We start from the raw sequence: 12,717 nt of genomic DNA, 5'->3' as shown, positions 1-12,717 counted from the left end.
AAACATACAAAACCTAAAATTAATGTAATATAAATAATCAAAATTAAAAAGTTACCGACTCTAATTTCTTCTCTCGTAATAGTTGCATTCGGCTGGTTGTATTTATTCGACTCACCAGACATATATATATACTCGAAGAGTTGCATCTCATCAAACCTCAATTGCACCTATTCAAAAATGATAAATTAAGAATTTATAAAAAAAAAGATACATGAAAAAAAAAAACAAAAATAAATAATATGCTAATTAATGGAATTAAATCGAAGTGAATGATGTTGAAAATATTTTTCATACATTTAAACGTTTTTATTATTTAATAAATTTTGAGAGATTTCTTTTACCAATAAAACTCGAACAATATTTTTCATTAAATGAATTTAGACGGTTTAATGGTGAAGTAAATGCTTTTTTAGCTTAAAAGGAAACCATAGTCATGAATCTCCTAATTCCGCCTAACTTTCAAAATAATACGTGTTTATTTTTTGACCACCCATTTCAAACGCCATTTTTATTTCTCGAAGTTGGATCCGTCAAAACAATAGTGAATTTGATATTTATTTTTAATTTCTATAATTATTTAAACTTAAACCTACTCTTTTAAAATTACAAATTTATTTTTTGACTTCACAATGGATCTTCCACTCAATTAACCAACGTGGGACTCACTCCCAATAATCCTCAACAATCCCCCTCGAACAAAGTACACTATAAACCTTCCCTTAATCGAGACTCGACTCCTTTCTCTAGAGCTCTCGAACAAAGTACACCCTTTGTTCGACACTTTAGTCACTTTTGACTACTCCTTCGAGGCTCAAAATTCTTTGTTCGATATTTGAGAATTCTATTAACATGGTTAAGTTTAGGGCATGACTCTAATAGCATGTTAGAAGTCAAGACTCTCCAGTGGTATATGATATTGTCCACTTTGAGCATAAGCTCTCATGGTTTTGCTTTGCACTTCCCGAAAATGCCTCATACTAATGAAGATAGTATTCCATCTTCCACTAAATTAACCCAGGTAAGACTCACTCCCAATAATCCTCAACATCATACGCTCCGTCTTTATTCAAAATGTTTTGGAGTTAACTTATCTATCTAAAATTAAGATGTACTTTATTGATATACGTAGTACTATAAATTATTTTAAGCATATATTCATCATAATTTATATATCATTACAATCAATTTCATTTAAATATGTATAATTTCATTCATAATTTATATATATAGTTTTTAGTGTAGGTATGTATTTTATTTATTTATGTATTTATTAAAAAATAGACTAATGTCACCGACAAATTTTTATTTTATTTTATTTCAAATATTGTGTATATATTTTAAAAAAAACTGAAAAAGTATATAACCTCAAAGGGATCCTGTAGAATTTCTTGTGAGATATCCTCTTTACTCAACCGCCCGTTATTTTTCTCCCCCTTCCACATCTATCCATTTCTTCATTTCATCTCTCCCTCGCCGCTTCCGCTCTCTCTCTCTCTCTCTCTCTCTCAAGGTACGAACTCCTCTCTCTAGAATTCGTTCTTCCTTTTCGCCATGGCCGAACTCGAACGAAATCGATTCATCGATCAAATAAAGTTCGATTTCAGAGCGAGTCGTTGCCCTAAGATGACTCGGCCGAGTCGAGTTCAGTTTTTGTTTATGAATCGGTGAATTTCTTCATCCTTTTGGTTAACTATGGCGGCGTTCTTGATTTCGTTTCTTTTTTTCTTACAGGAAATCAGTCATGGCGGATCATCAAAGCGACGGAGAAGAAAACTCCTTCCCCTTCCGTCAAAACCAGGTACGTTCAATTCAATTTATTTTTCATCTTTTATTAATTTATTTAGAAAATTAAAATTCTATGAATTTATTGACGACAAATATAAAAATTTTATTTAATAAATTTTTTAATTAAAAAAAAATTAAAATAAAATTTAAACCTAACCTAATTTAATATTAACCGCTATATAATTAGTGTTTAATACTTTTATTAATTTTAGTAAAATATTAATAATCGCGATAAAACCATATATATATATTTTTTTTTTCTTTTTTTTGCGAAAACAGAAAAAGAAAAATGCCAAATACGTGACCGCCAATGAATGTTGCGTGGCTATGATTAGTGGGCCCCATAACTATTCCGTAGTTTATTTTGATGAAAAAATTATTCAGTATATTTTGTGTTAGAAATTATGAAATCTTCGTATGATATTGTTCAGTTTGAGCATGAGCTCTCCTGTTTTGCTTTGTGCTTCCTAAAAAGTCTCGTACTAATGGAGATAGTATTTTTTACTTATAAATTCATGATCTTTCACTAAATTAGCCAATGTGGGACTCACTCCTAATAATCCTCGACCTTCTAAATTGAATGATTGACATAATTATAATGTATTATTCCTTCTTAAAATATTACGATTTTGTATCTTTATTTTTACTAAAAAAAAAACAATCTTGACTTAAAAACTGGATAAAAAAGGGAAAAAAGTTACTTGCTTCTCCCTCTCAAGTGAGTAAGTTTCTTTGGGTTGAAGTCAGCACGTAAAAATATTTTTGCTTAAAAGCTTTGTTTGTTGTTGGAGTAATAAATACGGTAAATGATGTCATGTTTACCTTTTAATTTTTTACAAAGCTTTTTCGAGTTAAGCTGTGTAGGGGTATAATTGAAATTTGTCTCAAAATTTACGAGCAATTTTTAGGATTTAATGTAAATATTATTGAGGTTTATATGGTAAAAAGTAAATTAAATACAGGAAGCAACGGCAGGAAGTGGGAACAGATATGGAGGACTTGGTCCAAAGAAGAAGCCATTGATTTCAAAGGTAATAATAATAAATGAGTGGTTTCGCCTTTGGGGCTTTGTGAGTCCGTTTGCTTACATAATTTGGGGTTTATATAGGACCATGAACGAGCCTTCTTTGACTCTGCTGATTGGGCATTATGCAAGGTACCCTTTTCATCCCACACTTTTTTGTTTTTTACTAAATAAATAATAATAAAAAAAAAATTATCATAATGACCGGATTGGGTTAGATTATTTAGAACTAAATGATTCGATCCAGTTTACCCGTTAAAAAGTCAATTTTCTGGTTCAACGATTTTTCTCTTTTCGCAGCCACAATTAGTCACTCGTCTCGATCTCTCCCTCTCTTTCTCTTGTTCGTCAGTCATGACCATGAGTCTCTTGACCTCGTGTTGTCAAGTTCATCGTCTACTAGTTCTCGAATATCAAGCATTTTTTATCGGGCCAAAATCACCATTTTGTCCCATTGTCCCATTTGATCCCAATAAAGAATGAAAAGACCAATTTAACCCCGATAAAGAAAGAAAAGACGGGAAGCTCGAAAGTATAAGAGCTGGTTTTAGATTGAATTGTCCTCTTTAACTAGTTACTCGAGTTGAGAATCGATCGACTCAACCTTATTAACCATGGTAAAAGAAAGGAAAATTTGAATTGTTTGTGTTCTGGTGTTGTAAGCAGCAAGGAGCAGGGCTCTGTAACAGTGTGGCCGTAGAAAAGCTCCAGCCTAAACTTCAGGTGATCATATGGCTTCCATAATTATTTATTATTATTATTAGTTTTTTTATTTATTTTTTGTTTGTAAAAGTAAATGTGTTAGTATTACGTTTAAAATTTAATAAATATTTTTTTAAATATAATATTAAAGGTAAGAATATGTTTTGATATTACTAAAATAAAATTTAAGAATATTTTTTTAAAATATTATTTAATTTTTAGGGTATTTTAAAAATAAAATATTAACATTTTTCATTTAAAACTAACTTTAAAAGTATTTTCTAAATTCTTTATTATTAAAATTTTTGAGGTAAAGTATAAATTTAGCGGTATTTTTATTAATTTAGAATTCTTTACATTTATATACAAATATTACCTGAATTTTTTTTTCTCTCTTGATAATTACCAGAGGACCCCTAAGCCACGGCTTCCACCAAGGAGGCCGGTATGCACATCTGAGAAGGGCAATATTGTAAGGGAAAAAAAAACAAAAACAAACTGATTTAAAGCTCTTAATTGTTTATTTTCTAATGATAAAACTTTATTTATTATTTTTTCTTCTAGTAAAATTTGACTTTGAGTTTTATGGTAACGCAGGTAGAATAGATAAATTAAAAGGCGACGTGGCATCCTAGAGGAAAACATCTTTGGAAGCATTGATTTTTTTTTGTTAATTTTTTTTATGAAATTTGTTGCAATTATTTGTATGGTCGAAATCGAATTTGAGATATTTTATGATTTTAATTTTGAGAAAAATGACATTTGATTAATAGTTTTAAAAAGTTTAAATTTGTAATTTAACGTAAAACAAAAATATACGAGAAAAAGGTCCAAGACCTAGCGTAATTGTCAGCGCCGAGAGACTCCTACACTTTGGAAACGAAGCGAGTTACCAAAGAAGAACAACACAGGCCTCAAACACTAGGGCCAAAACATATAAACTGCTAGGTCATTGAAATGGAAGCCCCAATAGGACAAACGGAAGTAACTACGGACCAAGTGGGTGGACAGATAGACCTTCTCAGAACAACTAAGCGGGGACATCTTGAGGACCTTACCCTCAAAAGAACCACCCGACGACATATTTACAATGCCTGTTGTGTAAATGCCCCCATAGACTGTCCTACTGTCCTCATCGGGCCTCTCTCAGTGCACACTCCAAGTGTCCATTGCCCCCATAAACTTTTGACGAGTAAGCAATATCTCAATCTATTCACTTAAAAAAATTATTTATTTTATCTTTAATTATTATTGAACTAAATGTGATTTTTATATAATTAGAAACAATTTTGAAAACAATTTTAAAATTTTCAGACTTTTAAAAATGTTTAACTTTATAATAATAAATTTAAAATTTTATTTTTAAATAATATTTTGACTTTTCAAATTTTTTTTTGTCACATAAATCCTTGAAGGTTTGGGGCTCATCAACATTATTTTTATTTCTTTATTTTATTCATTTGATAAATTAATTAATAATTAAATTTTATTTTTAAATTTTAAAGATCGAGTCGTTAGTAATAAAAATTAGATAATTATAAATTTGAAAGTATAGAGATAGATTTTAAACCAAAATAAATATTTATTTTTATTATTATTCTTTTTGTTTTTTTTTAAGGAAAGTAAGTAAACAGTATCTCAAGGCCAAAGTAGAAAATGACTAAAAAGGTCTACAGCGGAGGGAAAGATATTCTCGCACAAAACTACATGTCGAAAAGTGGTACGACATATCGTTTATAACGAAGGACGGGTCCTGGTTGCATCAAGGCATCGCGTGTGGCGTGAGAAGTCAAAAAGGAGCACGGTGGCGAGTCGCGTTTGTGAATTCGCTGCTCGAAAATTTCACGGCCAAAGCCCGCGCCGCGCGCCCTCTCCTGCAGGCTGCAACCTCATCATGTTGGGATTCGAGTGACAGCTTCAACTTCAATTCTTCAGCCCCAAATAATCTGGTTTAGATACACCGTTCATAGACGAGTTTCTACGGGGAGTTCTTCAGATTGATTGCTAGCTTTTGCCTTCAATTGAAAATGAAAATCAACATCGATAGGGAGGCACGAAAAGTTGCGGTTGATAATCGAATTCCTCTCCGGAATTACTTCCGGATCGCCGATAATCTCTTAAAACAGGTGATCTTTTCGGAACTGTTATTCGTAATTGTTCTAATTGATTATTGATGCTGAATTGTTAATAGTTGATGATTAATTAGAAGTTTTGCTAATTTTCGTTTCTTTCTCTATATATGGATGTTGAAGTGATCTTCAATGCAGTTTCCTTTATCGGTGGTTTAAGTATTAGAATTGCGCACTAATTGCCATGGATCCATTTCTACTTGCCTCTCATTGTATTTTGATGTTGTTGAGTTGTTTTCCTTAAAATGGCAGGCTGATATTTATCGGGAGGAGAATAATGTTGTGGATTTGTTCATTATACTTCTTAGGTTTTCAAGGTAAGGATATGGTTGATACTTGTGTTTTCCATTGCCTAGAGATGCCGATTCTTTGTGTAGGGAACACGCTTCTCAACTTGTTCTTGTTTTCTCAGCTTGGTTTCCGAAACCATACCACGGCATCGTGATTACCAGGCTTTTTTCCCAAAGGAGAAGATATTTTACAAGAAGGTGAGTTAAAACGCCACATCTCGCTCCTTTTTTCAAGAACGGTGTATGAATGTTGTGTAATATTGTTTCATGTTGTCCTACTAGAAACTGCTGAGTGTAGTAGATGAACTTGAGTCCTTGAAACCTGAATTTGATCGCCGAGTAAATGAACTGGAGAAAGTGTCTGGACGGCCTCGTCTTCCTCTATCCGATGAGCAGGGAGGAGTTTCAAACAGTCTGCGGCCGTCTTCTATGATACAGCCCTATGCAAATGGAAACTATTCATTGGCCTTGGATCAAAAGCAGGTATCAACTCAAATTTTTTTAATGATGCTTTCTATTCTTGTAAGTGTATCAATCGTTCATGGAAATTCCACCAATTATTTAGGTTTTTTGTTTAATTCTTGTTGTTTACGGTTTCTGTTCTTGTATTACTTACAAATTTTCCCATGGACATGTGATTATTGTTATATTGCTTGTGATTTAACTCTAGTAATTCACATCCTCCCCTCTCCTCTTGATTCTTAGCATGCCAATTCACAGCCACAATCTTCATGGAGGTATCATGATGGCCGAGGTCAAGTTTCTCAATCAAGTTACTCAAGGATTGAGAATAGGTTATCAAATCTGTGAGTATAATTTTTGCCCATCTATTTCGTACCTGTTTATATGAATCCATTAACGGCATAGTACTACATACTCCTCTGATGATGTATGGAGTTAAATCATTCCAATATTTATGTTTTAGTGTGAGCCAAAAGGTCGTTTTGTAGTTTATGTAGCTAGTTAGAGTTGAAGTCAGAAACTTCAATGGCTACAACTCGACTCTTAACATAGTTGACTAAAAAAAAAAAGAAAGTATGTTGATGTGAGATCCCACATCAATTGGAGAGAGAAACGAGTGCCAGCGAGGACGCTGAGCCCTGAAGGGGGGTGGATTGTGAGATCTCACATCGGTTGGAGAGGGGAACGAAACATTCTTTATAAGGGTGTGGAAACATCTCCCTAGCAGACGTGGAAGCCCGGAAGGGAAAACCCAAAGAGGACAATATCTGCTAGCGGTGGGCCTGAGCCGTTACATATGATGATGTCAAAGTTCTTCTGCAACTGGTGTCATGTTTGATTAGGACACTGTCTTCAGAACAAGTGCTATAAATCATATATTGTCATATCTTGAATGTTTGTGTCTTCTTCTCTGATGGAGGCCATAGAAATTCAATTCTGGGCGTATATCTAGTAACCTGTTCTAATAAACATGCACGAATGATCTTATAATTGGTGCTGGGAATTTGCAGGTCTCTTAATGTACCACTTCCGAAACCCGAAACTCTGTCAAGACACTCTATTTTGGGACCTAGTGGTTTTCAGGGCCAATGGAAGGGACCAAGTACAGATAAGGTGAGTTTTTTGCACATTCTTTTTAATTTTGTTGTTTTCTCTTGTTTCTGCCAATTGTGATATCCATAACTGGTTAATCCTATTGTTGTGTACAGATTCACTATCCAAGAAATCAGGACTTTACTCCTTTAGATTCAAGGTTAGAGGCGTGTATAACTTGTATAACTATCTGCAAATTTAAAAATTTTCGTCTTCTGTGTTTTTAATGTTTACTTTCCTGATGACAAACACGTAATCATATTAATATCTTGGTGTTGTTGCTTTACTTTTTCTTTGATCATCTTTTCTTGAAATATTCATGTGGAACGTTCGAATTCTTTCAGACTGAATCAAATTGAACAATGTGATCTAGTGGCGCATAGAGATAGTGGTCCAGGAGGTGTCGTGTCGATGATGGAATCAGTGCTCTCACTAGATGATGGTAGATGGCCTTATCCTGCAGACATATCTATTACTCCATTGATAACAGAAGTAAGGGAGGATCCTTTCCCATTGGTTAAACAACCTCCTCCTCCTCCTGTTCTTGCAAAGGTTCAGCAGGAATATGTGGCAATTCCCCCATCTAAAGTTGCGGATCCAAGGCCTGGAGTGGCAAAACAATCGGTGGATGAGTCCGAGTCGTTCCAACGTTTACACATTGTAGGCCTTTTCCTTTTCATTTTCGTTATATAACTTCAAAAGGCAATTAATTGTTCACTAGTTTCTTTTGCTATGTAGTAATTCCTTTTGTCATATCTATGCTGCAAACATGTTTACCTTGCGATATGATATTGGTTACTTTTACTCATTCCCGCAGCCAGTAAAAATGCTGGATGATTTCTTGAGATTGGCTCGAGAAAATACAAATAAGAATCTGGAGACTTGTGGTGTTCTAGCTGGCTCTCTGGTAAGGAGCAATGTAACGGTTTAATGTTCGTTTTTTTTTTTGGAAAGATTTTCTTATATTGCTCTCATACTTCATCATATGTTTGCAGAAAAACAGGGTTTTTTACATATCTACGCTCATAATCCCAAAGCAAGAATCAACATCAGATTCCGTAAGAATATAATTACTTTTCATCTGTTTCAAGTTTAAATTAGCCATTCCTCCCATGTCATTGATTTTCAGTACTTTTGAATTTTGGTTTTCATTTGACTGTTGATTAGGTTGTGCATATGTTTGAGTTTTAATTGTTTTATATTGTTCATCTTTTGTTACTTTATGTACATCCCTATGCTATTGATTCGTATATGGTAATAACTGACTTGAGGATTACTTGATTTAGCTTCAGCTAGTTACGACTGTTGCCTTTAATCAAAACTTAGAAATCATTTTTTGTAATGTTCAGTGCCAGACGTTGAACGAAGAGGAAATATTCGAGGTTCAAGACAGATTATCACTTTTTCCCCTTGGTTGGATCCATGTAAGCTTTCTGGCTCTCTATGCAATGGATAGTTTATGATTACAGAATTTGGGAACACAAAACTTTGGAAGTAATCTTCCTTTGTATTTACTGTTCATCATATTTTCTTCATAGTCTCACTATGAATACGGATAGAACAGGACGAACAACCACGTATAGACAAACATAACTACCCTAGAGATAAACGTAAGTCAACGGAGCTACCTACAAGATAACTGTCTATAACCACCCATAACAGCTCAAAACCACCCGAAATACTGACTTTTCTCACCCTTTCTAGTCTTCTTCACAATCTTTGCCTCGTAGCATAGTTGTGATAGGCTTGAGGTCTAACGGACGCTGGTTTTGCTCCTCTCATAGGATTCAGTAGATTACTCATCTGATTATATTGTGTCATTTGTATTTTATAATTCACCCTTTCAGTAGTCCGTCATCTCATCGGTCATCTGATCGAGTGACCTAGTACTAACCTTGAGTTTCCTTGAGAAATATTTTCCAACTCTTTGCGATTTTATGTGCAGAACTTCAAGGAATATGTAAATAGGGAGACTTCAGTTTGTATTAAAATTGTTATCATACACTAGCTTATCGGATATTATTTGGATTGAGCAGTCCACTTCTTACTATCCTGAACAACCGTTCTTTATTATTAATAAGCCTTGCATAGTGTTACTTAAGTTGACTTGCTCTGTAGTGATGTCTTGAGATAAATGCTCTAAATAAAACTGGAATCTTTGTTCTTGAGAATATAGAAAATTTTGGTTTTTAACGTTTCGATTTGGTCGTATTAGTTATACAAGAAACATTTTTTTTACTTGTCCCTGATTCTTGTTTGATTCTCAGACACATCCATCACAAACCTGTTTCATGTCATCTGTGGATTTGCACACGCATTACTCGTACCAGGTAAGATGACAATTCGACCGATTTTTGTTATTCAGAATGTGTTTTTTCTGAGTGTTCAATCAAAGAACAGGTTTGGTCATTTTGGTAATGTAGAAAGTTTGCATCATGAAATAGAAGTTCCAACTTGTGAAGACATTAACCATTACAATCAACGGAAAAGCTTTGTGGTTTTGCCTGTTTGCATTATTTGTTCTTCCTGTTCTAGTTTCTTTGGCCTCTTTTAAGGAGATTTTCGCTTCTTCAGATTATGCTACCAGAAGCGATTGCAATCGTCATGGCTCCAACCGATGCGTCAAGGTGTTCTTTCTCCTCCATTCATTCAACATTCACCGTTCTCAATTCTCTGACCTTGTATTTGTATCATTGTGCAGCCCATATGGAATATTTCATTTGTCCGACCCAGGTGGCGTGTCGGTCATCCGCAACTGCCAACAACGTGGATTTCATCCCCACGAGGAGCCTGAAGATGGGAGTCCACTCTATGAACACTGCTCTCATGTTTTGATGAATCCGAATGCGAAGTTTGACGTTATCGACTTGAGGTAAGATTTCGATGGCTGAAATTACTTAAAAGGAAGAACTTGTATAGCACCATGGAATTGGGTAAAAGCTTCACTCACTCACCCACTCCAACAGACTGCTCTGTAAATTTTGTAATTTACAAATCCAGTTGAGTTACTTCCATTGTTGGGAGACCTCAGGCATTGGCCATGACGCCATTGTTATGCCGAGATCTCACTGCCTGAAGGCTTCTCTTTGTTGAAAGAATAGCCTAAGTTATATAAATATAGATGACGACTTCCTTCTTTACATGTAAGCTTCTGTTGTTATTTGTGATTATATTATTTTGGGTTATATTGCATCTCTACTTTTTTTTAACTACTTTGTCTAACAAGTTATAGATTTAAATCTCGTGCCCTAGTCGTCGGTTTGATTTATGAAGCCTTCGGGTCAAAGGAAAACACACTTTTAACTCGCTTCCTTTCTTCAATTTGATTAAATTATACAAAATACACGTCAATTTTAAAGTACATTTCAGTTGTGTCTCTAAATTTCGATAAATTTTACTTTTACCCTTAAACCTCGAAATTTGTTTCAAAAAGTATTCTTCGACTCTAAATTTCTTCTCGTTGGGGATGGATATTGCCACGGTGGTAGTTGATATGTGAAAATATGGCGTATTTGATTTTATTTTTAAAAAGCTTCTAATTTTTTTTTAATATCTCTGATATTTATTTGGTTTCTAAATTTTGAAATGGTGTTCGAAAAGTTTTTAAACCTTCAATTTTATGTCAAATAAAAATTTTAAATTTATTTTTTTGTTTAGGAAAACTTTTACTTATTTAATATATTTTTTAAAATTTGTGAATTTAAAGCTAATATTAGACATAAAATTTAATATTATAAAAATATAACTTAATTTATTTAATTTTAAATATTTTAATACTCATAGAGAAAAGAAAATTAAAAATTAAAAAATTTGGCATTCTAATTTATGTTTTGAGATTAACTTTTCTTATAATATTAATGGAAAAGCTAATATCTAAGGGTCAGCTAAGAATTTATGATTTGAAGCAAAAAAAAAAAATAAATAAAATAAATAATAATAATAATAATATTGACACGTGGGAAATGTAAGAGCAAATATTAGGATTCATTATTAATGAGCAACCTAGGGGTGACGTGGCACCTCCAAAATTGCACGCTACGATTAAGGCTTAGAATGGAAATAGGATAAAATTAAATCAGAAAATATATATTAGAATTAGGACCACATTCTACCTATTGCATTTTTTAAAAAGATTATGCATAAGAATTATATTTATTATTGATGTGTTTTTTACTAATTTATTGAATGATAATTAATTATGATTTTCTAAAGAAAGGAAAAAATGAATGTGACACAATATTTAATAATAAATGAAATTATAATTTTTAAGATAAAGTCTTGCAAATAAAATAATATTTGAAAGAATCGAATTTATGAATGATTTTGAATTTTAGTATAAAGTTGATGGATCCAAAATAAAATTATATATATATAATTTAGCACTTGCTCTAATTTTCTAATTTTCTAATTTTTTTTTTTTTTTTTTTTTTTTTTTTTTTTTTTTTGTTATCCTACTTGCGAAAATTGGTTAGATTAACACCGATATGGGGGCGAAAAAAGAAAAGAGAGGAATGGGCAACAATAGCTGGAAAACTGCTAATATTCCGTACGCTGAGAGCAAAAGCAGGAATCCACTCGAGGAGGGGCTTGTGTTTAATTAGCTAGTTGGTGAGGCAATAGCTTACCAACGCCTCACCAACGTGATGATCAGTAATTGATCTGAGAGAATGATCAGCTACACTGGGACTGAGACACGACCTAGACTCCTACTGGAGGCAGCAGTGGAGAATTTTTTGCAATGGGCGAAAGCCTGACGGAGCATTGTCGCATGGAGGTAGAAGGCCTATCCTAATTACGAAAATAGGTTAGATTAAAAAAAAAACATTGAATTTTATATTTTATCTCAAAAATATCTTTAATACAATACCCTTAAACTTAAACTTAAAATATATATATAATTATTTATTAAATTAAAATGATAATATACTTTTTATTATAAAAGTTACGGTTGAAATTACTTAAGACAGACCAACCCAGATTACTCGATTCAAACCACAAATTTCAGATTTAGTTTGATTTTTTTTTTTTTTTTTTTTTTATGGTTAGATGGTTGAATTTTTTTAAAATTGAAAATTCGGGTTAGTTTGCTAGTTGACATTTTTTTTGGTTGGGTGGCCCGATCAACCCGAAAAAATGTTACAAGCTAACCTTACCCTACTATACTTTTATGAAAATTAAGAATATTTGACATTTGTGACTAATGTTATTAATGCATTGTAACTCGTAAATGTTT

General features: G+C 33.0%; 2 protein-coding genes across 4 annotated transcripts; both read left to right on the top strand.

The window, feature by feature from the left end:
* The first annotated feature begins 1,378 nt into the window (after nt 1-1,378).
* LOC111807386 (uncharacterized) lies at nt 1,379-4,281 on the top strand. 2 transcript variants are annotated; one of them, XM_023693097.2, is made up of 7 exons: nt 1,379-1,510; nt 1,732-1,798; nt 2,748-2,816; nt 2,894-2,941; nt 3,476-3,532; nt 3,921-3,983; nt 4,109-4,281. In XM_023693097.2, the coding sequence occupies exons 2-7, from the start codon at nt 1,742-1,744 to the stop codon at nt 4,115-4,117; spliced, it is 303 nt and encodes a 100-aa protein (XP_023548865.1). In that variant the 5' UTR covers nt 1,379-1,510; nt 1,732-1,741; the 3' UTR covers nt 4,118-4,281. The 2 variants fall into 2 exon arrangements, with proteins under 2 accessions (XP_023548865.1, XP_086985027.1); XM_087128901.1 differs by lacking the exon at nt 3,921-3,983.
* Nucleotides 4,282-5,269: 988 nt separating this feature from the next.
* Nucleotides 5,270-10,624, top strand: LOC111807626 (AMSH-like ubiquitin thioesterase 3). 2 transcript variants are annotated; one of them, XM_023693430.2, is made up of 14 exons: nt 5,270-5,637; nt 5,893-5,957; nt 6,053-6,128; nt 6,213-6,413; nt 6,651-6,736; nt 7,403-7,505; nt 7,601-7,644; nt 7,829-8,144; nt 8,302-8,391; nt 8,480-8,542; nt 8,834-8,908; nt 9,752-9,814; nt 10,059-10,111; nt 10,186-10,624. In XM_023693430.2, the coding sequence occupies exons 1-14, from the start codon at nt 5,539-5,541 to the stop codon at nt 10,358-10,360; spliced, it is 1,509 nt and encodes a 502-aa protein (XP_023549198.2). In that variant the 5' UTR covers nt 5,270-5,538; the 3' UTR covers nt 10,361-10,624. The 2 variants fall into 2 exon arrangements, with proteins under 2 accessions (XP_023549198.2, XP_023549197.2); XM_023693429.2 differs by having other exon boundaries at nt 5,272-5,637; nt 6,636-6,736.
* Nucleotides 10,625-12,717: the final 2,093 nt, after the last annotated feature.

This window comes from Cucurbita pepo, chromosome 12 (assembly GCF_057944985.1).
Source record: "Cucurbita pepo subsp. pepo isolate OVF chromosome 12, ASM5794498v1, whole genome shotgun sequence".
Classification (NCBI taxonomy): Eukaryota; Viridiplantae; Streptophyta; class Magnoliopsida; order Cucurbitales; family Cucurbitaceae; genus Cucurbita; species Cucurbita pepo.
Note: the sequence above shows the minus strand (reverse complement) of the source record. Positions and strands in the feature narration are given on the sequence as shown.